Genomic DNA, 26,752 nt, shown 5'->3' on the forward strand with positions numbered 1-26,752 from the left:
ACCATTTTTATGTTTAGATAACATTCATTGTGATACATTGTATCAAGCCCCAAAGGGTTTGAGGTTTAATGTTTACGTAAGCATGGAGGCCCAATTATACAATGAAGCCTATGATAAATAGTCAATAAAAGTCAAATAGTTAGCACCCCATGAAGGAAAGTCCAACATTCAAGAATGGTCAAGAGATGAAAGTCAAGTGATGTCAAAGAACAAATGAAGACGTGGCTGGAAGTTAATAAGATTACAAAGCATGCAAGAACGTGGGTAAAAGGATTCAACTACTATGGCGTCAAAAGATGGCAGCTGTGATTTGAATCATAATGATTCAAATCATTTCCCTCCAAGAAGCAAGGAAGTTACACGCATCTCCGTAGTATAAATACAAGAAGTAATATCAAAACAATACAACAATTACAACACACAACAAACGTGCAATTTACTTTCTTCTCTAGTGTAGCTTAACCTAGATTATCCAACCGCCTTCAGGGGTTATAATTAGTCTTTAGCTTAGAATTAGAGCATTATTAAGTCACAAGTTTGTTCAATCTCTAGTTTTAGTCGAAATCCATGGAGGTATACATCTTCATGTTTATCCTTTAATTGTCCAGCCTGGTTTATCTTCATGTGTGTTATAAAAGAATCTTTCTACAAGTTTGTGATATGTGTGGGAATATTCAGTTTTAAGTAATTGAATACTTATTGCATTAAATGACTTCTTTAATACTAATCGCCTAAATTTATTAGGCGTTATAGTTTAATTACATTAGGCTATAACAAAGTACGTTATCAACGTTTTATCTAATTAAAACTGGTAACCTTAGGGACTAACACTTCTGTGACATTCAATATCTAACTATTAGGTGTGCATTAACTTGTTTGCAAAGTTATCCAACTAAAATTTGCACCAACATTGTGTCACACTTCAGGCAAGCTGAATTTTACTCTAGTGATGATATAGTAATTGGTAGTTTTTTTTTCCGGATAACAATAGTAATTGGTAGTTGGTACAAAACACTAGTTGCAAGGGGACTTTGTTTATGATGTGATTCAGAGATGAATCACATTTACTAAAAATTGAAGCGATGGTTGTCAATGGCACATGAGCTCTAGATAAGGGGGCTAACATGCAAGCCATGTGATGTGGCTAACAAGGGTCCCGCCACTCTTGAATTTTCCCATCCGTGTTCTTTTAATGGACGTGTCATTAAGAGTCCATGTTCATATCCTCTGTCTAACATTAAGGCACATTACTTGACAAATTAGAAAAATAAAGGACGCTATATAGAACATATTTTACTGGAAGATCCTTTCATTAACATGCTTGTAATAATGACATTCCAATTTTAAAGATAAAGCTGCAGCTTTGAACAACTGAAAATAACAAAAAAAAAAAACATCACCCTTGCTATAGTAACTTACAATTTCCACTCAATTTACCCTAGTTCTATCTTCGATTAGTAGTTTAGAAATTACCAAGTTAAACATCGACTGTTCAACTCATAGTGACATTGATTCGTCATAATTCTCTAATTCTGTGAAATGTTACAAGACATACATAATAAGAAAGGTGTAAGGGAAAAAAATAGCGCACCATGCATATTGTAATTAATGTAGGCAAAATATTGCTACTGCTGTTCCCATGTATGGTACAAAATGTGGAGGGGTTTGGCCCCATTTCTGCTTTAGCTGGAATTCTGAGATCAAATATTTAGTGCTGGGAATGAGGTGGGGAGGCAAGTGACGGCGCTACTGGAGGTTTGCACTGGTAGCACTTAGCAAAGAGTCCAAAAGTGTCAACCTGCCTGACAAAGTTGGTCATGCTAGCCCATCCACCAAAACCAAATCCTATCACCAGTACCCATACAACTATGAACATATTTATAGCATACATGGCTGTCCAACTTGGAAGGAAGGACGGCGGCTTCTCTGCAGCATTCTGGATAAAAAATAAAAAATAAAAATCAGCATGTTTTTTTTATTATCCATATGAGCCACGAAGGCGGTACAACGTACAAAGAAGGGGAGGGGGATTGAAACCTGTGACCTATCGTTCACAACAACTCAATCTTAACCACTAGGCCAAGACATCCTTGGTAATAAAAATCAGCATGTTGTGTTATTTATGCCTTCTTTTGATCATATGTAATCTACTGGTTTACAAGACACAAACCCAGATCACCAAATGAAAGTGGATACAAGAATAACTTTGAAAAACAAAGGAAGCTAAATATATCCATAGCAGCTATCACTTATTAATTTGAGTCTCTTACGACAAAATTTTCAAATAGTTAGATAGTTTTAAGAATTTTTTTAAACAAACTATCTTTTATAACCAACTTTTTTTAAAAAACTACCTTTTAAAAAAATTCTTTCAAAAAACTACCTTATAATATTCCTTAGTTTTAATTATAGGTCATAACAGTATACAGTTGAAGTCTTTTCTTTTGATTGCAAGGCACACAAGTCTCTTGGGGGGCGTTTGGTTCGTATAATGGTATGGGTTTGGAATCAGGAATGAAACCAAGGTGATATGAGTTTGGAACTTGATACTTAATACCTTGTGTTTGGTTTCATTTCGGAATGCAAAATCTTCTTTTATTTGATACTTAGATATAAAGTATGAGCCATACCCACCTCCCCCCACGAGTTTCTAAACCCCATACCTTATGGGTTTGAGGTATGGGTTTAAAATTTAAAAATAAGTTAAACAAACAATAGGTATGGGTTTTGTTCATTCCAAACCCATACCTCATACCTAAAACTAGTGAACCAAACACCCCCTTAGATATCACCTTAAATATATGGAGGTTGATATCGTTTTCCTTCCTTTAAAAAGGAAAATATTTCCACCATCAAAAAAACCATATTTACCTTTTAGAAAACGAAGCAATGGAATATACGAAATCCACTTTTTAAGAAAATATTTTTCACACGAGCAAACAAACTTGAAATTATGATTTATGAGCACAAACTAGAATCCATCACATGAAGAAGCCTACTAATCATCATAATGTTAACATTGAAATAATAAATAGAAAGCAAAAAAATGTGAAAAGATGAAAAGAGATACCCTCCATGCAAAAATCTCATTAATAAGATGTGTTGAGAATGGGATAACATTTTAAGTTTTATCGATTCTTTTTTAATTTGCAACATTTTTCTTATTTAGAAGTTTAATATTAATTGCAATATTTTTTTTTTATTTGGTAACATATTTTCTCTATCTCTCTCCTATCACGTAGCTTCTCCTTTCTATCTCTCCTCTTCATATAAATTTTTATAAAAATGTGTTAATAAAACATGTTGTGGTTAGTATAAAATGGAGGAAATACTCAACAATTTTTTATGATCTATGGGCGAGATTCTTCAAAATTACCAATTCCATCCATAGCTATAGAGTTAAAAGCATAATGATGAGCTCATTGGTAGCTAAATCTTTTGGGTTATGGACAGCTAATTGTATATTGGTATATAGAGTAGGAAAACTCAATTACGCTATGCCAGCTCACTTAACGTATGTGTAGCAATCAGTTGATGCACAATTTTTGGTCTAGTAGAGTAAAATAGCTTAAATGAAGATCAGAGCACTCCTCTTTTTTTTTTACTTCACATGACCTCCTCCTTCGAAATTGTATAAAAATTCCAGCATTAAATGTCTAAACAATTAGTGATAGAGCTGGGGAACATAAGAATAAGAATCGCCAACTATAGCGGGTCAGCCACAGCGCATTCCACTCCTCATTCTTTAATGATCAATCACACTACTAGTAGCTCCTTTGATCAGGAAAAAGAAATATATATATAAAAAAACACTACTACTAGACCAGCTCTCGTAAAAATGATACTCCCTCCATTTCATATTAATTTACTCACTTTATTTTGGGGAGAACTAAGGAGGAGGTACAAAAGTATGAGAGAGAAACAAAAAAGTGGGTTAAAATATTCAAAAGTAAATGACATGGGTGGAAAAAGAGGAGAAAGTAAATGTGATATGTTACCAAATATAGAAAAAGCAACAGTGTGTAGATTAAAAAGAAACGGACTAAAAAAGAAAGTGTGTAGATTAAAAAGAATCCGAAGGAATACTATGTTTGGAATACTATTTCCATGTTTGGAGGTGAAATTACATGAATACAAAAAAAAAAGTTTCATGAATAATGGTATATTTCTCATTTTTCATTTATGATGGTCCTAAATATATCAAAAATAATTAAAAAAGACGGTCTAATTTTAATATAAAAGTAGACCTAGTCACTAAATGAATTAAACTAGTCACCGAAAGAAATTATCCTAGTCATTATTGGGCTAATTTTTTTTTTTTTTAATATTGAATTTACCATTGCCTAATTTTAATTTAAAAGTAGACGGTCTCTTACAAGACAAACTCTAGATATATATATTTTATATTTTTTTCTTACTTGGCATGAATCTACCTATTTAAATATTCATAATCTTTCCTTTTTCATAAATTAATCATGGGTTCGTCCACTTACCTTATCTACTTGCATTATCTCTTTATTCTGAATAACGTATCAACTCCGATTTTTTTATTCTACATCAATTTCATGCAATTAAGGGTCTGTTCTTCCTAGCTTATTTTCAGTTCAGTTCAGTTCAATTCAGTTCAGATCAGGTCAGTTCAGTTCAGTTCAGCTCTTGACGATACTTTTACTCTCACATATCACTATTCATTTCAGTTCAGTTCAGTTCAATTCAATTCAGTTCTGTTCAGTTCAATTCAGTTCAGTTCAGTTCAGTTCTGTTCAGTTCAGTTCAGCTGTTTTATGCAAAAGAGAACAAGCCCACATCTAAAACTTCTCCTTAATAATTGTGCCTAAAAAAAATGGAAAGTCTATTAAAAAACAAAAGAAATAATTATGTAATTCCACTTAGTATTTGATTTAGAACGTTATTAAAATATTTTTCTTTGACTAATATGTCAATGTTTTTTTAAGGGGTAGTGTGTCAATGTCAAGGGAATATCAAAAGTAAATTAGAGTTCAACAAAAAGAAATGGATCAATGTAACAAGATATTGATGGAATAGAAGGAACCGCGGAAGTATGTAGAGACTAGCGGCGTGTTTGATAGTCATTAATAAATTGCGGTAATATGAATGAATTTTACGTGTAATTTTATTAAGAAATCCCCCTTATAATCTTCATGGGGGGAGGCATTTTTTCTTCATGGATAATACACCGGCAACTCCCATCATATGAAATGGGTTCAGCGTCCAATTATGAAACCCTTGAAAAAAGAGAATGAATCGAAATATATCTACTACACCAAAACTAGGCCCAAAGAACCAACTTGGTCCCCGTTAGCTTTACCCCACCCAAAAAAACCAAAGTCCGTCGGGCCGACGACAACCCGCGACAATCATACCAGGACTAACGAGATCTTTCTCTCCCTCTTTTTTTGCGCCAAACCTGTCAGCCCGGCCAGGGCGCACAGAGGTGCAATCTCACCCTAAAACTTGTGTTTAGTCTCCAAGTGAAAACAATTTCATTACCACTCATTACCACATACATAGTGGTATTGGATGGAATGAAAATTCAAGACAAAAAGTGGAGACTTTAGGATAAATTAACATTACTATAAAATTGGACAATGATATTCTTCTCAAATTTACACTCAAATTTATTTTTTTTACCACTATTTATAACCAACTATGAAACGGGGAGTATCAAAATAGTAGTTTGCGATAAATTTGTGGCCTGGAGATCCTAGACTTCAAAATTCATGGAATTAATATAATATTAGCCTATTATGTTCGACAAATAGTTGTCCACCGCCGCACATGATTTACATTAAAAGAACAAGAAAAAAAAATATGTTTGATGACTCCTTTATCCTCGACATTAAGATCAATTACTTCCAATATGAGATCTCTATGTTAGAAGTTATGTTTGACTTAACTTTTAAAGGAGAAAGAAAGATTAAAAATTCCAACTTCAACGTTCAAATTTGATCCGTATGAAACACTTTTTCGTTTCTCTTTAATCTTACACTTTTTTTTTTTTTACTTTTTCGATTTATAGTAGTAATATATTATATTTATTTTCTCCTTTTTTCATCTATATTATCCACTTTTTAATATTTTAAAGTAATTTTAGTCTCTCTCTCTTTTCAATTTCTCTTTCTATTTTTTCCAATTTCTCTTTCATACTTTTATACTCTCTTTAATTTTTCTAAAAAATAAAGTGAGTAAAATTAAAAATAAACGGATAAAGTATATATGTAACATACAATTACATTATATTTTCATTATGGGACGTCAATCTTTTTGGGGTAGCGTATAAAAGTTTGAAAGATCGCCTTGCACACTTGTACAGCTAAATATTTATCGGTATAGGGTTGCCGATTTGAAAGGAGGAGTGATAAATCACTAACAGCTAGAGGGCAATTGCCCTCTAACAAGGATTCAAGTGCAATAAAAAAAGTGGGAAGGTTTAACTTTTTAAAAACTAAAAAAAGAGTACACTTTTCTCATTCCTCTCTCCTCTCTCCTCATTCATGCTTACTTGACACCTCTTGCAACTTTACTGAAGGAGTAACAGTAGTCTAGTCTACCAACTACTCGACAGACAAATTCATAGAATATCCAACAAATAAAAAAGAAGATTTTTCTTATTATTTGTGTAGTAAATGTAAAAAAAAAAAAAGAGTAATAAGAAATATTCTTGGGCGAACTAAGAGAAAGATTATATTCTTATTATGGTTAAACTACATTAATCTATGCTAAGCTTGTGGTTAAACTACACCAATATATGCTAAACTGACCCATGTTTGTGTTTAAACTACACTAATTTATGCTAAACCAACCCATGTTTGTGGTGAAACTATACTAGTCTGCGCTATAGCAATCCATGTTTATGGTTAAACTACACTAATCTATATTAAGCTTGTCGTTAAACTACACTAATATATGTTAAACTAATTCATGTTTGTATTTAAACTACACTAGTCTGCGCTATAGCAACCCATGTTTATGGTTAAACTACACTAATCTATGTTAAGCTTGTGGTTAAACTACACTAATATATGCTAAACTAACCCATGTTTGTGTTTAAACTACACTTGTTTATGCTAAACCAACCCATGTTTGTGGTGAAACTACACTAGTATGCGCTATATCAACCCATGTTTATGGTTAAACTACACTAATCTATGCTAAACTTGTGGTTAAACTACAATTACTTTTAATTTCTGGAAAGGAAGGAAAATAGTTGTTGATTTTTTGGAAATTTTGGAAATCAGGTTTGGAGGTAGGTAGAAGAATGGAAATTAAAAGCAAAAATCAGACAATTGTACTATTGTACTTCCAAAAAGCAGTTTCCTTCTGTTTTTTTAATAAAGTTATATCTTGACATTTGTGCTTTTTGTTTTTTAAAAGTAAACCCTTCCAACGTTTTGTTTTTAGTATTTGGTCCTTGTTAGAGGACAACTGCCCTCTAACTGTTAGTAATTTATCTCCTCATTTGAAAGGCCAATTTTCCAGAATTACTGACCTAAAGAAATGATTAAGGTTATCACCTTATAGAGCTGTGTCAAGAACCGGCAAAGCTATTATCTAATGAGTATCTAATACTCGCATTGAGCTTCTAAAGGGATGAATGTAAGTGACAAATGATGACTTTTATTCAATAATGTCATATCTCCCCTACTCTTCCACATAAAAAAAATCAGTATCTCTTCACTAATATAAAAGACAACATATATCGAACTTTATAGGTTTAAAAGTGAAATAGGAAAGCTTAAGTTTAAGTAAAGTTACCAATTTACCGGCCCTAACTCATATCTTAAACATGTAAAAAAATTATATGGATCTGGTCCATAATAAATTATTGTAATCTAATGTAATTTATGTGATTTATATAAAAAAAGATTATTATATAAAAAATATAAATATAAAAGATGAGTAGATATAGATTGCAGAATTTGACTATCTGAAAAAAAAAAAAAAAAAATTACTATGTTACAAAGTAAAGTTTTTATCATGATAAACTAATAGAAAGAGTGACTATATTAGAAAAACGGTCATTATACTTAGATAATAATTGTATAGTGTAACTTGTGATTTTAAAAGGTTAGTATATGAAAAAAAAAAAGGGTCACTATGTCAAATAAGTGATTGTGGTACACAATAACCAGATCTATACAAGACTAACTCTGATTTTTTTTTTAATTTTTCTTTTTTGAGAGGATAGCCTAACTCTTAGTTAGAAGCCTAGAATCTAGTCATTCTCATACTTTAGGGGGAGTTAAATCAACTATGCCAACTATATTATCCGATGCAAGGATAAAATAATTATCCAACATCACATCACATTACAATTTTATCTATACAAATATATTAAAAGACGTGCAAAAACAAGAAATTGTGTCACATGACGCTCTCCATAGGGAGTTTTAGTTCATGTAATTCATGTGCAATAAAAAAATTAAGAAATTGCATAGTATAGGATTTGATCTCAAGACCTCAAGTGCATATACTAAAATTCTAACCACTAGGCTAAATTGTATTTAGTGTTATTATCATAAAGTCTTATATTAATAAATGAAATTTTTTTCTTACTCGGAGCATAACCTGACCTAATAACTAGTTAATTAACACAAGAAGAAACATGTAATTATAAACATATGCATATTATAGAAAAGGAGGTTGAGTACCTTTCTGGCAGAGGCGTCTTTATAAGTGAGCATATGGGCAAGAGCTGGGATGATATAGACAGTGAAGCTAACCAAGAGGGCACCCACAGCGGAATTGATGGGCCCAAAGAAGGGGAATATGATGGCTAAGAACCATATTGGGATCACAACAGGGAGCCTCACTATGGCCCTTAAACATATACTTTTTGTGTCGTGCATACCAATCACCTTCTCCCACACAAAGTATAACGGAGTACAAGCAAACCCAAATGTAATAAACTGCACATATTAAATAAAAAAAATTAGATTAGGGTTAACATAGAACATAATCTCAACAACAACAAAACATAACATAAAACATTGCTCAATGTGCGTATCGTAGAACAAAGAAAAAATTAATATTATCGGTTCTAATTATGGTCAGTTTATTTTTAAAGATCTTACCTTTTTGTTTATGTCACCTCAATTCCAATTTTGAAAGCTCCCTTCTCAGATTGATCTTTCAACTTAATGATTTTATTAAATCGGTTAATTATGATATAATAAGCTCTTTCATAGGCTATAGTTCATCAAAATAAAGGGTTGGTGTATGATTTCATGTGTCTTTAATTTACTGATTTAGCAAATTAGTTACGCCGAAGGATTGTTTAGGGAACTCCCAAAGTTAGAGTTGCTATGAGATACTTTAATTAAAAGTTTAGACCTTTTAAAGCAAACTTACCATAATTGCAACGGCTACCATCAATTTTTTTTTCCAAGAAAACCCTTCTTCTCCTCTACTTTGTTTTTGGTCCTTTTACTCACTCACTTAATTTCGCTTGTTTGTTTATGTTACCTAGTTTTTAGGCCCGTGCTATGCCACAAGTCATTATAGTTGTGATTTCTTAATATTTTACTTTGAAATGATAACATCAATTATAACTTGGTTTGGTGGTTATGATTGTATTATATATGCTTGAAGTCACATGATCAAATCTTATATATGGCATTTTCTTAATTTTCTTTTAATTGTATATATGTGTATTACATGTTGTAAAATACCTAAGGAAGAGTGTCACATGACATCATTCCTTATATACTAGAATTTATTACACGCGATGCGTGCTTGAATTTTTTTCGAAACAAAAACTTGATTTTCTTCGGCATAAGAGTCAAAATTTGAACATTAAACATACGAAGTATAATTGTTTTTGGTTGCAAAATTTAATTAGTTTAGTTTCTGTCACTTAAGTCTCTCACCCTTCTTTTTGTTTTTGTTTTTTTTTTTTTACTTTTCAAAGTTAAATTCTATGAACAAAATAGAAATTTTATTGAATTTATTTATGATTTCCAATATTATAATTTTTTAGTTGATTTTTGAATTAAGTACAGTAATTCATAAATTGTAAAGAAAGTGGACACTTTGATTTCATGTCAATTTTTTCATAGGTTGTAGTTTGTAAGTGAATTTTTAAGTTTTTATAAAGTTTCGTCATTTTAGTGATTTGCATAACGTAAATTATGCAATTTTATGATTTTAGTTGACTTGTAAGTGATTGTTATAATTATATTTTTGGTATTATTGTTTGAAGCTCCCTTTGATTTGTAAGTGCATTTGTAACTTAGAATGGAAAGGGGATAACATAGTCTTTTCATTCAGGGACGCTATAGCTCCCCCCTTCCCTTATATAATGGAGATATGTTGTACTTTAATTCTTGAATGATATTTTACATAAACCTTTTTACTTTGATAATTAATCGCTATTATATAATAGAAAAAGATAGGTCCAAATTTATGTAAAAGTTTCATTATATATAGAAAACACTATAAAAAAGTAAATAATTTGTTCCCTTGTCTAACTTCTAAATTCTAATTTCACTACAAATACACCTCTATTTTTTATCATGATCCACCATTAATTGTGAATAGTTATTGAGAATAGTGATTTGTAAGTAAATTTTTGTAAATGTTTTTTTATGTATTAACGTTCTAGGTTATTATTTTTAGTTTGTATATTAATTTTAAGTTTTGATCAAGTTTCCTGATTATTTGAGTGACTTGCTTAATTTTGTAACGTGATTTTGTCAATTGTATGAGTGATTTGTAAAATTTCTTCTTTTAAGTGATTTATGAGTGGGTGTTGTAAATTAATTTTCGGTAGTTTTCTTTGAGTGTCGATTTTGATTTTGACATTCCTTTTATAATTTAGAAAGGGAATGGGGGTAAAGTAGGCATTTCAAAAGAGGACATTGTTGCTCCCTCCTTCCCTTATATAATAGAGATTTATAAACACCTTTTAATATATTTGTATAGATTAAGGAGAGTAATAAAAGGAAGGGAAAAAAAGTTATGGGATAAGAAGGGTTTTCGGGAAGAAAAAATGGGATAAAAGAAGGAAAATGATAGTTTTCTCAAAATCACATGACAAGCAGGGGGGTCAATTTGACTTGAAACTCGTAAAACAGGTAAAAAGAATTTTAAAAAATATTCAAAATTTACATTTTATTTTCTCCTCCTCCCCCTACCCTCATCCACTCGAATAACCCCAGCTCCAGCCCCAAACGCAACCCTCCCCTACCCATGTGAACAAACATCAGCCAAACCACCCCCAACCACATGGCCACCACCGTAACCCCTCCTCCTCCTCCTCTATCTCTCACCTCCATATTCACCCCGATCCCGACATTTAAAAGGGTATTTATACCTAGCTCTGAAATGAGTTTAGCCACTTCTTTAAGCGAAAATCTTAATTACAAATTTAAAAAACAAAAATAGGAGGTTGAATTTCTGGGAAATCTAGAATAATGTGAGTGAGGAGAGAGAAATAGTTAGATGAGAAGATGAAAGTGGGCAAAAAGTACTCCCTTCATCCTAAAATATAGTTCCCGTTTTTGAGTTTGGATGTCCCAAATGTTTATTTGAATTATGTTGTTCCCATTTTTGAACATCACTTTTTGATCTTTATCTCAATGAATTTTAGTAATCTCATTTAATATAATGCTCCTTCAATCTCATTGATTTGGTATAACAAAAAGCACTTTTTGCTCTATCTCCCCTCTTTTCACATGCTCATCAATTTAATGTTTTCATTCTTTTTTCATTTTTTAATGACAATAATTCTCAAAAAAAAACAACTCCTTATTCATGTACACCACAATCATTATTTCCTTGAGCCCGATCTCCAAAATGTAATGGGAACTATATGTTGGGACGAAAGAGGCAGAAGATTTGATAATTTCAGATGACTGAGAAAAAACATGAGGATCTCGTGAAAAGAAAAAAGAATGTCGTGAGAAAAAAATTGACAGTCTCCAGTGGGCAGGGTTGCGGGAGGGCGAAAGAGGATCAGTGCCAATAGACGATAGGGTGGGGGAGGGAGAAAGAGAGTGAAAGGGAACTAGGGAAGCATGAGGAGAGAGAATAATGATAAAAAAAAATTTTTTTTTTGTATTTTGAAATAAAAATTAAAGTACCAACTTATAGAATTACGACACATATCTTCGTCGATGTCAAGTTAGCTAGTTCACCTTATATAACAAGTTAACAATCGATAACAACCTAATGGAGATTTTTTAAAAAAATTTGATATTAATCGGAACTTTGTATTATTGGTGGAAAAGTAGCCCAAGTTTTTGTTATTATAGTTAAATAATTTTATTATATTCGTATATAAAGTTCAACTATAAATATTTTGTGTGCTTTATATTTCCTCCGTTTCGTTTTAAAGGTAACAAAAGAATATTTTATATCTTACAAATATACTCCTTTGTTACATTAATATATCGGTGTGGATATTAGAAGGTAGCGTAATAAAGTAGAGTCAAACCTGATGGATGAGCATTAATATAACGGCAGCATCACGGAAAGCGTTCTTTGGAAGGAGAGAAAACGCATTTGAGTGGTTGAGGAGTTCATCACCGAAGGCCCAGTAGACAGCCGCAGCAGACGGAAGTGTTAGAGTGAAGACATAGAGTGTGGCCAGCAGATAGATGTACTTAAACTTTTGGGGCTTCCACATGGCATGCATAATTTCCCTATAAAATAAAGCATTCAATGATTAACAGAAAATATAAATAAGTAATTAACTGCCACCCAATCTACACAAACGTTGTTGTTTATTCAATTGACCAAATTTTCCTTAGGTAGTACATCGGATTCTTAAGTTCCATGTTCCTAGTATCTATATGAAAGCACTTCCAAATCACAATTACACATGCGAGCTGAATTCGTAGCCAAACCAAGTAAACAACACGAGAAGGAAAAGTGAATGGTCAACTCGAGCGCATTCAGTTTGCTGACAAGCTTCATTAAGTTAAAGAACTCCCTAACATATAAGACCTTTTATAACAGTTTAGTTATAATCCATTTTAATAAAATCTAGTCCATTTCTACGATATTATATGATAACTTAATTAGTCTAATTGTTTCTTTGAAAGACAAATCTTTTTGAATCCGATTTCAAAGTCTAAATATTAAATATGAATCATAGTTCAAATATTAAAATGGATTAACATTAAAAAAGAAGTGTTATACCGTATATATTGAACTTCCTTTAGTATAAAAAATATGGCCTAACTCTAGGAAAGAAAAATGTACTTCAAAAATTGAGACTCATATTTCCTCTATTCTACTAAATGTATCACTCATAAATTGAGCTTTAATTACTGAAACAATCCTTTTCTTTTTGGTGCAAACTGTTTAAATTTTGATTGTGGAGTTCATGACGACATTTATGTTCTGACTAATAGTGGAAGGGAAAGTAAGGTCTCCACTCTCCATGACCATTTCTCATATGGGTAATCTTTTATAAACATTCCATAATAAAGAAAAGTTGGTCAGCATTTTACCAATAAATATAGTTGTTATTTATGATATCATCCAAAAGCTGCAAAGTAAAGCCGCGTCGATAGAACAGAAGGTCATGGGAAAAGCTTACTGGATAAAAACGATCTCAAAAATGAAGTCTTACACTGTGACAGCATGTCCACCAAAAGTGTACAGTATGTTAGTGGCGCCCGTAAAATACAGCACTAGCTTCGTTGGCCCGGAATGTGTTACCCCTTCCGCCTGTCCGCAAACATATAAATATTAGGATTTGCATATTGTGGGGCCAATCTGGATTGAAATAATTGTAACCATCAAATTAAATTATAATTAGTATTTTGATTTGGACGATACTTTGAGTTAGTTACCATTAGCCGTATATGCACGCGATGCGTGCGTCGACAATATTATGTATGAATAGGTATATATTTTTTTAATCTAAAATTATTTTGATAGTGATTTAAATTATTGAGGTTTTCTTGTAGATGTTATTATCTTTTTGAACTAAAGGTGGCCGATTTTAAATTGTTAGAAAATTTTGGTCGAAATTTAATAATTCTTTGTCAGCGGCTTTAGTATATTTCTTTAACGATGGTAAATCTTAAAAAACCATATTGTTTGAACTTTGTAAATACAAAGTATTATGTAGTTAGGATATATCACTAACTTTTATTTAATTGAAGATTCTAATTAATTTCGTGAAATGATTGTGTTAATTTAGTCAAATTATTAATGGTCATTGCATATTCCATTTTTGAGATATTTCCTATGGATGGCAAGTTGCATTGATTCTCATTTTTAAATTTATTATAAAAAAAACGTTGTTTTAAGTTATTAGAGGGTATTCTAGTCATTTCAAATGGGGACACTACACCTCCTCCCTTGACTTATATAATAGAGATTATCAAAAATATTTTTATTAAAAAATTTTATAATTAATGTTATTAGCTTTTCATAGTATTATGTCTAGTGCGAAATTGGACACTATGACATAAAAAAAATTATAACAATTAGGGATAAAAATACCAGTTCAAAGGGATAAAGATAAGAGAGTGTCATTACTTAGTAAAAGTGTTAGAAATCAAAAAACTTGTCTATGTATTTATAATTATAAGACATTATATTTTAATTTGAAATATTAAGTATTGAAATTATAGTACTTTTCAAAAATGCTTAATCAATGCCGGATGATGGGTCAAGGTTATTTCTCGCAAAATATTTTCTCCTTAAAAGTCTTATTTTGCCAAAAACTTTTAAAAAGGTTGTTTATCGCAAAACTTGTACTTTTAAAATATAATTCGTGTTTTTATTTTTGGAGTCAAATTTTACAAACTTTGACCAAATATTCTCGTTAATATATATAGACTAATACATACTCATGTGAGGTCTAGTTAGATTCGTCTCAATGTGAACATTCATAATATCAACTTTTTATATTTTTTTACTAATACCAAATAAAAAAATTGTTTTGGAGATTGTGCAAAAAGAAACAGGAACTATATTTTGAGACGACGGAGGGAGTATTTAAAAAGTTGTTTCTAACAAATTTTCCTTGACAATATCATACAAAAAATTATAATCAAAATTAATAGATAAATAGTGCAAAACTCAAAGGTAGGATAAGAAATAATTCTATATAAATGATTTATCGTCGTACCTGTCCATTGACGAGGGCCGCAATGGCCATGTACCAAGCAGTGTAAGTGGTCATGCCAAGGCCAAGAAAAGACCAAATACGGTAGTTATGGAAGGAGGGGACGAACACAGTTGTAGCACAGCATGCTCCAAATATATATGTCCATGTGCGTTTGTCTAAATGGTCATTGACATAGTATATATTGCTGTTACAATATTACCCATAACAAGAATCAGCCAAAACTCTTGCTTGTTCGTTTTTATCATATAATTCATGAATAATTAGATATATTCAGAAAAAATGGTATAACCTTGCGCAAGCAATGAGTTGAATCACAGATCCGAAGAGAAGGAAAGTAACATTGAAGGCTAGACCCACTGCTTTCCAATACGGTCCCAATAGGCCATCCAGAACTTCAAACCACTGTCATAACACAAAATTTTGACATTTTTTCTAGTGCAATATTTACCATCTACAAAACATTATGCAATAATAAAACAAGACACAATGCAATAACTTTTGTGAAGAAAGTTTTGTTTTCGTTGAGGACACGACCAGACTCGAAACCGGTGAAAATTGAACATTTGGAAAAAATTGTACACACCTGAATGACATGGTTTTTGAAGCTAACACCTTCTTTCTCCTTTCGGCTTCGATACTCAACATAAAGAACACTAATGAGGTATGCAGTCCAACTACCCATAAAACCGTAGAATATCTGAAGTATAATGCCTGATAGCATGCCTAATTGAGAGAAAGAGTATGGAAGAGTTAGCAGCACCTGTGCCACCTACAAAACCAAAAAATTTGACATTTCATATACATATTAGCTGCAGAGTTGTAATAAGATGTTATTTAGTACTAGTGTTACTCTCCAAATAAAAAGAAAAAGGCTTACTTGATTGGAGGCACAGCTGAACCAGGCATCCCAAACAGAACCACCGTGCCAGAAAAAGCTTTTTACGCTAAACATGGGCTGATCATCCTCTTTATCACCATCTATTCCCTTACTCTCCATGTTACTTTGACTCTCATTTTCATTGAAATTAGACACGATTGCTTCCTCACCTTGCTTCTGGGATACCATGTTTTTCAAGTGAATATTCACTCGCTGAGTGAGTGACTGAGTGATGCAGATGAACTTTCCTCTAGCTGCCCTGGATCTATTATAAGATATCAAACATACATATATAAATTGAACAAGTTAACTACTTTGGTCAAGTAAAATTTTATGGGGTGAACTCGAATTGCGTCTAGAGCACTATGCTTAATAGCTGATTTACCTCCAGAAAAAACCAAATTATGAAATTAAAATTACGCGTACCTTGTTGTTCAATGTCACACTTGCGCTAAATAGAGCAGTTGTGTTTGGTGTGAAGTCTTGTAAAAGTATCTTTAAACAGCTTTAGAAGAAGTAAAAGGGTGTATAAGATGATGATCAATTAATAGCACAATTATTACAGCAGCTGCAATTGCAGTGCAGGAATGAGAGAGAAAAGTTTATATAAATGCCAAATTGTTGACAAAAAATAAATAAAATATAATGGGGTTTATAGGGTACTAAAGAATCGGTTTCTTTTTCAAGCAAAACTCACTTTTAATGAGCCACCAATTTTTGCAGAAAGCTAATCACAAATACGGCTGGAGGAGCCCCCTCAAGCGCAACACAATCAATCGCAGTGCGCGCTTCTCCAGGAATTTTTTGTTTTCGGCTTCTCTCTCTTTTTTCGTACGTCTTTCTTCTTTTTATTAACTCACCCCTGCACACTCAACTATCTATGGATCTCAACTCTCCAAGGGTGAGAAGAAGTGAAAAGGCTCTTTATGTTTTCATTTAACACCAACCCAATATATTGGTTATAAAAATTGGGTTTGAACTGGAGTGTCTATTACATAAAGGTTTTATTTTACCGTAGGATGGGACCCATATACTTCGATGACCTTAAATTGTCTCTTTACTTTTTTTTTATTTTTATGGTCAAATTCATCAATTAGGATCGTTTCTTCAACTACATGTGCAATAAGTATTGTCCCCTCAAAAAAAAAAAAAAAAAAAAAAATCCCTCCATTATCTATCTATAATAATCAATATATTATGAGTTGTTTGTAGGGGATATACCACCACCATGGTAATAGGATATTTTGTGGGGATATATACCTCACTAATTTTTTTTGGATATACTAACCTAAATTTAAGTTTAGTTAAAAGGTACCAAAAACACTATTTCCGACGAGAAAGTCAAATTTTCAACCTTTGACTTGTAGGAACTCGCAAGTGAGCCACAAATTAATAGTGAGGAAGTTGGAGGAAAATGAAGGTAATATAAGCAATTGAATATCACGCACTATACAGAGAGTAATTAAGCAAGTCAAAGGCCGAAAATTTGACTTTCTCGCCAGAAATAGTATTTTTAGTACCTTTTAACAAAAGTTAAATTTAGGTTGGTATATCCCCATAAAAAAAAAAAACTTGGTGAGGTATATCCCCCCACAAAATGCTCTAGTACCCTAGTATATCCGTGCAAAAAAACTCATATATTATCTATCTATATATATCTATATCTATATCAATAAGTAATAAACCTTGTTTTATAAATCCTAGGTGTCACCTTCAAAATTGCCTCACAAAATCTCCCTCAATTTCGAGCCTATAACCCTAGACGCCTCCTACATGACAGTTTTTTCGATTAATGTTATTCTAGTATGAACACTAGGCGAACTACAAGAGGGGGTTGAATTGTAGTTGATGAGAAATTTTAATTTGTAATGCGGAATTAAAACAAACTCGAAATTATAAAGAGACAAGCACGCGAGATTTTTACAAGGAAAACTTCCTAGGCCCAATAGGAAGAAAAACCTTGACCACGAGGGATTTTAACTCAAACTCTCTTTAATATACCAGGCCAAAAGACTCTCTTTTGTACAACCTAACATTGGACCTTCTCTGTTCCTCTAGGAACTTGTTCCCCAGTCATCCCTGAACACGTGACTTTTCTCTCTTGACTTCACTCGAAGTCTTCTCTCTTCTCTTTCTCTTTCTCTTTAACTTGAATACAAGGATATTCTCTTAATTTTCTCTCAACCTCACACTATGAATATTACAATAATGAGTATGTTAAATGAAGAAGAAATTACAAGAAAAACTTTCTAAGTAATGATAGACTTTTTTCGCTTGAAAGTTCTCAAGTTTTTCTTTGAATAATTTCTTCCTTAAATAGCTGCTGCAATAGTTCCTTCATCTAGACATGATGTGTTCCATGTTCTCCTCAAATGGCGCGAGTGGAATAATGGAGATCATAGGCCAATTTTCGCTGCACTTCCTCCATGCTTTTTGCAACAGAATTAAACCTCCTTGCACTAGCCGCTCGTGGCGAGTTGGTTGGAGAGCTTCAAGGAATTATCAGCTCCACAATTTTTGCCATGTCATGGAAGTTTGTTGGAGATTTTCAAGGATCATCTCCACGCTTTCCTCCATGCTATTTTCCATCTGTTTTTCAAACAATTCCAACAACATAAAATATCTAATAACTTAAAGAATCTTTTATCCAAAGATTCTAAGTTACTAGAATATTAAACATATCATATGATAAAAATTCAAAGTGTATAAATTAAATATCTTGACTTAGATTAAATAATTAATCTTTCTCCACAAGATATAAATGCAAATTTGAACATTACATTATTTTTGGTTGTTTTATATTTTTCATAAAATAAAACTATATAGTAAAATTAACCTAAGTATTTGTCATCATCAAAATATGAAATACAACAATATTCCTCCTTTTTTATGATGACAAATATAATGCATATAAAAACAATAAAATAACTAAAGTAAAAGAATCAAGAGATAATGTCTTTAAAACAAAACTAACAAAAAAACTAAGAAAATAAATCAAACACTAAACGAATAGAAAACTAAAACTAAATTAACATAATTCAGTTTTGAAAAAGAAAAATCCAAAAGTCATCACCTAGAACCGAAGAGAACTAGAATTGAAATTTTTATATGCCACTCTACTTCTTCCTCCTTTTATCATCATCAAAAACAATAAGGACCCAGCAGTACTCTAAGAGTGCCTCATGTACAACAATTTCAATGCGTAGTAGCTCAAACACACATCTAATAATACTAGCCATCCTAACATTATCATGAGCATATTAAGATAAGATTAGAGCACATAGTCATGAAAAAGCACAAACTGAGTTCAAGATGAAAATAAGAAAAAGAGAAAAGAGCACAAAGAAAGAAAAGGAAGAAAAGAAAAGATATAAACCAAAACATTTTATCACAAAAAGCATGGGTGATAAAAGAGAGTAACAACTAGTCACCATTTTTTATACAAACCAACCAAAAAATATTTTCATCAGATTAATGAGGAAGGGGATTAAGGATTGAAGGCCTTAGAAGGCTTGGGACACACAAGCAAAACACCAACCACAAAATCAATCTTCTCCCGAACAGCTGATTCTCCCTTCTGCATACGTGTGAAGATCTGCTCCTGCTGAAGATCAACACGGGCAACCCTTGCTTCAAGACCCTGGACTCTGGTATGAAGGAGAGACAGAGACTCCTGAATTGTATGCAGTATACCATGAAGACCAGAGGTGAAGAGAAGAGGAAAATCTACAGTCCTCGATCCTGAAGGAGCTTGATCCTCCTCAAGATCAATATGAACTGCCTCGGAACCCTGTTCCTTGGGAGCCTTGGTCTCAGCAATTATCTTATTCTTACACACATACCTAGGTCCTTCAGCACTGACCTCCTCCTCTAACTTCCTCTTTACCCTTGTTTCAAGCTTCACCTTAGTTTATGCGACCTCAAAGTCTAACATCCCACCCTGTACCCTAAGAGACAACCTGGATAAGGTCTCCTTGGTCAAATAGGTATCAGGCTCCAGATCAAAAGAGGTACTAGAAGGGAGTTTTATGTGATTCTTCTTGAGGATAATAGAAATCAGGTTAGCATACCCCACCTTGGTGTTGTGGGAGATACAGTAGGAAAGGTGAGAAATCATTAAACCAGGAAAGTTTATTTTTATGTTCTTAGCAAGGCAAAACATCAAGGAATGATCCATGAGGCTTGCTTGAGTCCCCTTGGAAGTCCTTGACAGAATAAAGCGCCAAACTAAGTGAAACAAGCATTTGTCAAAAGGAGAGAGATCTTTCTGATCTAGGGACTGGTCAGCCTCCTTACCCCCAAAGTAACTCAAATAGTAGCGTTTGAAGCCCTATTCACATTTAACTTAGCTCGACCCTTCACATATTCCCTATACCCCTCATTAGGTACATCAAACCATTCCCCTGAGGACTTTGCATTGAACTTAACTAATTTTCCAGCGACAACACTTATGCATAAACCCTCAATATTTTCAAACTTAGCAACAAACTCACTCATTTCACTCTCATAAAGACCTTCATCAAAACTCAAAACTTTGACCCATTTTTTAAACTTAACAAGATCAAGAAACTGATTCCACTTAATTTTCTTGCACCAGGTGAAATCGACACAAAACCCAATGATATACTTAGAAGATTTTGATTTCTTACACCTTTTCGTAGGTACCAAGATTTCTTTTTCTTGCTCTGTTTCATCATCATCTAGATCTTCTTCTTTCTTTGGAGAAAACACTTCATTTTGAGCCGAATTTGCTTGGGAACCCAAAGAATCTTCATTTGAGTTGGAAGATTCATTACGCTTCGTTATAATCACCAGGGGTGAAGCTTTTTCAGCCTGAAAATTTTTGGAATCTTCGGAGGTTTTTATTTTGGGAGCCATTTAGGGTTTTAGGTGAGGAAGATGAAGATGGCAGAACTGTGGAGAGAGAGAGAGAGAGAGGCGGTTTTGCAGAGGTAACCGTTTTGTGATAAATGGGATTAAGTGTCGTGTAACTTTTGGTTTGATTTGATGGGTTTTTATTTTGGGGTTTAATTTATGGGAATTGTGAGGAGGAATTAAATGTGGCTTTCCCCTTCCTTTGTTAAATTCGGTGAATGATTTTAGTTTTAAGTTAGTACATGAACGCTGGTGAAACGTTGAAAAAAAATAATGTGTGGGGGATGAATGAAAGATGATAATAAATGGAAGAAAAAAATAAAATAATATTTACGCGAAAAGAAAGAAAGAAGTAGAAAGTGTGAACTCATGCATGTAACATGTTCAATCTTTATGTACAACGACCTTTCTATTTTTACTCAAGTATATGCATGGACAATAAGGGGAGTATTATGAAGAGTTATGTGAGTCCTTTTACAAAGACTGTACAATGAGTGATGAAAATCACAAAATGTTGCTGGCCACTTAGTGTCATCTTGTAACTAAGGGTTTTATTTGAAGTAACACACTTAATGAATTCTAATCATCCCTAGCTCTAAGTGTATTTTCTCGAATTTTTCTCTAGGAAGTGGTTTAGTTAAAATATCAGCTATATGATTTTCTGTTGGAAAAAATTCAAGTTTGACACGACCTTTTTCTACATTAACCTTAAGGAAAATATGTCTAATGAGAATATGCTTAACCCTTGAAAGATGAACTGGATCCTTAGAGATACAAATAGCACTAGTATTAACACAATAGATAGGAACACACTTAAACATAATGCCAAAATCTCTTACTTGTTGTTTGATCCAAAAGGACCTGGGAACATCATGCAGCAGCAGTCACATACTATGCCTTTGCTGTGAATAAGGCAGCAATATTTTGCTTCCTTGAGCTTCATGACACCAAGCTTGATCCTAGGTACTGGACAATGCCTGATGTGCACTTGCGGTTAACCAAGTCACCAGCATAATCCGCATCCGAATAGCTTACTAGGTCAAACACATTACTTCCAGAATAGAACAAACATAAGTCATCGCTTCCCTTCAAATTCCTCAGAATTCTCTTAACTGTTGTTAAGTGAGATTCTTTGGGATTTGATTAGAACCGAGCACATAAACCAACACTCACTAGTGGAAAAATGAAGAAGGGCTGCGCTGAAAAAGGCCTGTAGGGCTACGCTTTTTGACAGCAGCCCTTCACTTTTTAAGTAGGGCTGCGCTAGAAAAGCGCAGCCCTTAAGCTAGAAGGGCTGCGCTAGTTAGGAAAAAGCGCAGCCCTTCTAGCTTAGAAGGGTTGTGCTAGTTAGAAAAAAGCGCAGCCCTTCTGAGCTAGAAGGGCTGCGTTTTTTTCTAACTAGCGCAGCCCTTCCTACCAAAAAAAAAAAAAAAAAAGTTAAGGGAATTTTTTTTTTTTTTTTTACATTTTTTTACTCATAATCTCACATTTTCTGAAATTAAACAGAAGAGAAGAGAAACGAAACGAAAATACTAAACCCAAAACAAAAAAAAAGAATGAAACGAAAATGAAAAAAAGGAACAAAAACTAATATACAGAAGAGAAGAAATTATAGATCTGGAAATACAAGAACATTAATCAAAACAAAGGATGAAAATACAAGAACATTAATCAAAACAAAGAGAAGTATACAAGAACATTAATCAAACAAAGAGAAGTATACAAGAACATTAATCAAAATAAACAAAGAGAGTATACAAGAACATTATAGATCTGAAAATACAAGAACTACCTCCAAACATTAACCTAATAATGTTTAAATACATAAAACAAAACCCTAATACATAATTTAAGGGAAAAAAAATTCGGAAAAACTTAAAATGCCTATTTGGAGGCTTAAACGAAAAGGTATCACAATAGGCAATCGGACTCCGTCGGCATGTTTAGTGCAAATCATTTCAGGGTTTTTGTCGCAAACGTTTATGGGAGTTTTTGAGAGAGAAGAGAGGATGAGAGAAGAGAGGATGAGAGAGAAGGAGGAAGGAATAACGAGGGACGTGAGAGAGATGAGAGAATGAGGGATAAATATTTGACGATCCCGCTTAATATTTGAAGCCCGCGAAGATGAATTTTTCAAATTTTTTTAAGAAGGGCTGCGCTTTTGTTCAAAAGCGCAGCCTTACTTAGTCAGAAGGGCTGCGCCTTTTATAAAAGCGCATCCCTTCTGTTGTTTAGGGCTGCGCTTTTGTACAAAAGCGCAGCCCTTCACTAGTAGGGCTGCGCTTTTAGAAAAAGCGCAGCCCTTCCTCCGCAACCCTTCCTTTTTTTCCCCTAGTGACTAAAAGAAATATCAGGCTACTTGCAGTTAAGTGTAGTAATAAACCAAGCATACCTCGATATTGCTTCTTGTTAACACACTTACCATTTGAATCTTCATCTAACGTTGTTCCTATTCCTATGGGAGTGTGGTTGGTTTTTGAATGTTGCAGTCCATATTTCTTGAGCAGTTCCTTGACATATTTTTGTTGACGGATCATTATTCCTCTTTCAGTTTGCTTAATTTGCAATCCCAAAAAGAAGTTCAACTCTTCCATCTTTCTCATTTCGAATTCATAGATCAACGAACTCCTTATTGGTGATTATAAGCTTTGGCAAGAAGTCTAGCCTTGTTCCTTTGGAACTCATTTAGCTCCTCTTGCATAGCGTTGATCCAATCAGCCTCCTTGAGTGCTTCCATATGGTCCTTAGGTTCTGTCATAGATAATAAAGAGTGAATAGCACAAAATTTCTTCAATTTGGATCTCGTTTGAGTTCCCTTTTTAAGATCACATATTATCAATTCTAAAGGATGAGAATTTAGGTGTTTCCAAGGCTTTGGATCAAATCTTCTAGTTGCTTCTTGAGTTTCTTGTGATGGTTGATTCTTATGATCTTCTCATGGATCACGAGTTCCTTGATCCTTCTGAGTTCCTTCTGTTTCTTTCTCCTCAAGGGGATCGGACACAGGGTTATCAGGATCAGGAACTTGCTTTTTCACTTTTCCTACAAGGGTTAGTTCCTCATCATTTTGATTACACTCATCAGGATGAGTTAATCCAATTTCAAAGATATCATTGTGACTCTTTTCCTGCAAGGAGTTAGTCTCATCAAAAATAACATGGACACTTTCCTCGACTTACATTGTTCGTTTATTGTAGACACGATAAGCCTTACTACTTAAAGCATAACCTAGAAAAATAGCCTCGTCACTTAGCTTCTAGCATCAAACTTTCCTAAGTTGTCCTTTCCATTGTTATATACAAAACATTTACATCCAAAAACACGAAAATAAGAAATATTGGGTTTTCTTTCTCTAAGTAGCTCATAAGGAGTCTTCATGGTGATTGGCCTTAGCATGACACGATTGGTGATGTAGCATGCCGTGTTCAATGCTACAGTCCAAGAATTATTCGGAAGATCTCTTGCAATTATCGTTGTCCTTGCCTATTCTCAAGAGACTGGTTCTTCCTTTCGACTACACCATTCTGTTGTGGTGTTCTTGGGGCTGAGAAATTATGATCTAAATCTTTATTGCTACAAAATTCATCCAAATTAAAGTTTTCAAACTCCGTATCATGAGCAGAACTTTTTTTTTTTGAGAAGCAAGAAAGAAGTATATAGCACTCAAAACAAGTCATATTACATCAAGTAAGCTAAGAATAAACTTAGTTGCACCCCATCAGAGGTATAAACCTTAAACACCAAACTATAACTAATCAAACCACCTATGCTCCCTAGAGGTCATTTTCCTATACACTTGAATGATTCTATGTTTTACATTGAATTGAATCTGCTGAACAGCAGACCTAATAGAAGGAACCTTATTGTTCCACAGTGCATCATTTCTAGCTCTCCATATCTGGTACACAAAGCCAGCCAGTGCTGTCATGAAGACTTTCCTATGAAAGCTTCCAGACATGTGGCTCCTAAGCAACCAAGTCATATGGTGATATAGATTGATATCTGATCTTCTGACACCAAGCCATAGATGGATCTGTTGTAAACATCTCCTACTGAAAACACATTTAAAGAATAAATGAGCATGAGTCTCCCTGACACCACCACATAGGCAACAATCTGTGCATTCAGTAATTCCCATCTTGGCTAATCTCTCCCTAGTCATTAGTCTTTGCTTCAAAGCAAGCCAAAGAATGAACCGGTGCTTAGGAATAGAGAACCTATTCCATATGCCTTTACTGTATCTCCAAGGCTGTCCATTAGGGAGAAGGGCCTTGTACGTTTTAGCAATACTGAACTGAGTAGCATCATTTACAGCAATCATAGACCACAATTGGTCTTTGACATGGCAAATACACTTCCACACCCAACTAGCATTAGAGGGAGGTTGATAGCCTTCCCACTTTGCCTCTTTAAGATACACATAGTGAACCCACCTCACCCATAAGTTATCCTTTTTATGTGAAATGGCCCACACATGCTTAGCCACAACAGCTTGATTCCACAGGAGAATATTCCTAACCCCCAGACCACCATGAGATTTGGAAGTGCACACCATGTCCCAAGCAACATAACCACGCTGTTGCTGTCATAAGGCCCATGCCAAAGGTAATTCTTGCATATGGAGTTAATGTTATGAAGCATAACCTTGGGGAGAATGAACAATTGTGTCCAGTATACACAAATGGACATCAACATAGAGTTGACCAGTTGCAGCCTCCCACTATAGGAAAGGTTCCTGCTACTCCACACCTTCACCCTCATACACATCTTGTCAATAAGAGCCTCACAATCATTCACCTTCAGTCTCTTAGTGCTCATAGGTACACCAAGGTATCTAAATGGAAGAGAGCCAATCCTAAAGCCTATTACTTGCTGGATTCTACTTATCTCATCCTCTGTCATGCCAGTCAGATACATTTCAGACTTTTCAGGACTCATATGGAGGCCAAATGTCTCAGAAAACATCTTCAAGGCACTCATAAGCATACAAATAGAATTGTAATCCCCTTTTGAGAACAGAAGCAGATCATCTACAAAAATGAGATGATTCAGTTTCATATGTTTGCATCTTGAGTGAAACTTGAAGCCAGGGAGAGTGCCCACTTTAGAGAGGATTCTAGAGCAATAGTCCATGCAGAGGGTGAATAACAAGGGGGAGAGAGGATCCCCTTGTCTTAGGCCTCTTTTAGGATAAATCATCTCACTAGGAATGCCATTTATCATCAGTATATGAGAGGGAGTAGTCACACACATCATGATAAGTTGCACAAAGGAGGCAGGGAATTGGAGCCCAATCAGCATTTCTTCTACAAAAGACCATTCCACAGTGTCATAGGCTTTTTTAATGTCTAGTTTCATCAGGCAACAAGCTTGTTTCTGAGAAGGCATATATATCTTTACCAAGTCTTGACATAAAAGCACATTATGCATAATGTTCCTCCTAGTGACAAAAGCACCTTGTGTAGGGCTGATTATATCAGGTAATACAGTGTTAAGCTTTGCACAAATGAGCTTAGACAAACATTTGTAGATGGTGGAGCAGCATGCAATAGGCCTGAACTCACTCACTGAGTCTGGAATCTTCACCTTAGGAACTAAGGTGAGTGTAGTAATGTTTAGCTCTCGAACCATCAGACCAGTTCTCAAGATACCCAGTATAGTCTGACTAATTTCATCACCAACAATCTCCCAAGCAGCCTTGAAAAAAGCACTGCTATATCCATCCAAACCTGGAGCCTTGTTGCTTGGAATACTAAACATCATCTTCCTTACATCTTCTGTAGTGAAGCTGAAACTCAGTCTAACACAATGATCAGCTGTAAGAGATGAACCATACTGTAAAATGTCAGGCAACACAGTAGTCCTAGACATCATACAAGCACCAAGCA

General features: G+C 33.8%; 1 protein-coding gene across 2 annotated transcripts; it reads right to left on the reverse strand.

Moving 5' to 3' along the window:
- Positions 1-1,477: 1,477 nt before the first annotated feature.
- LOC104893675 (auxin transporter-like protein 4) lies at positions 1,478-16,962 on the reverse strand. 2 transcript variants are annotated; one of them, XM_010679805.4, is made up of 10 exons: positions 16,687-16,962; positions 16,416-16,494; positions 15,990-16,254; positions 15,696-15,881; positions 15,402-15,514; positions 15,113-15,296; positions 13,601-13,698; positions 12,458-12,665; positions 8,673-8,930; positions 1,478-1,936 (listed from the first exon to the last, which is right to left on the reverse strand). In XM_010679805.4, the coding sequence occupies exons 3-10, from the start codon at positions 16,176-16,178 to the stop codon at positions 1,709-1,711; spliced, it is 1,464 nt and encodes a 487-aa protein (XP_010678107.1). In that variant the 5' UTR covers positions 16,179-16,254; positions 16,416-16,494; positions 16,687-16,962; the 3' UTR covers positions 1,478-1,708. The 2 variants fall into 2 exon arrangements, with proteins under 2 accessions (XP_010678107.1, XP_057251095.1); XM_057395112.1 differs by having other exon boundaries at positions 16,416-16,962.
- Positions 16,963-26,752: the final 9,790 nt, after the last annotated feature.

This window comes from Beta vulgaris, chromosome 5 (genome assembly GCF_026745355.1).
Source record: "Beta vulgaris subsp. vulgaris cultivar EL10 chromosome 5, EL10.2, whole genome shotgun sequence".
Lineage (NCBI taxonomy): Eukaryota > Viridiplantae > Streptophyta > Magnoliopsida > Caryophyllales > Amaranthaceae > Beta > Beta vulgaris.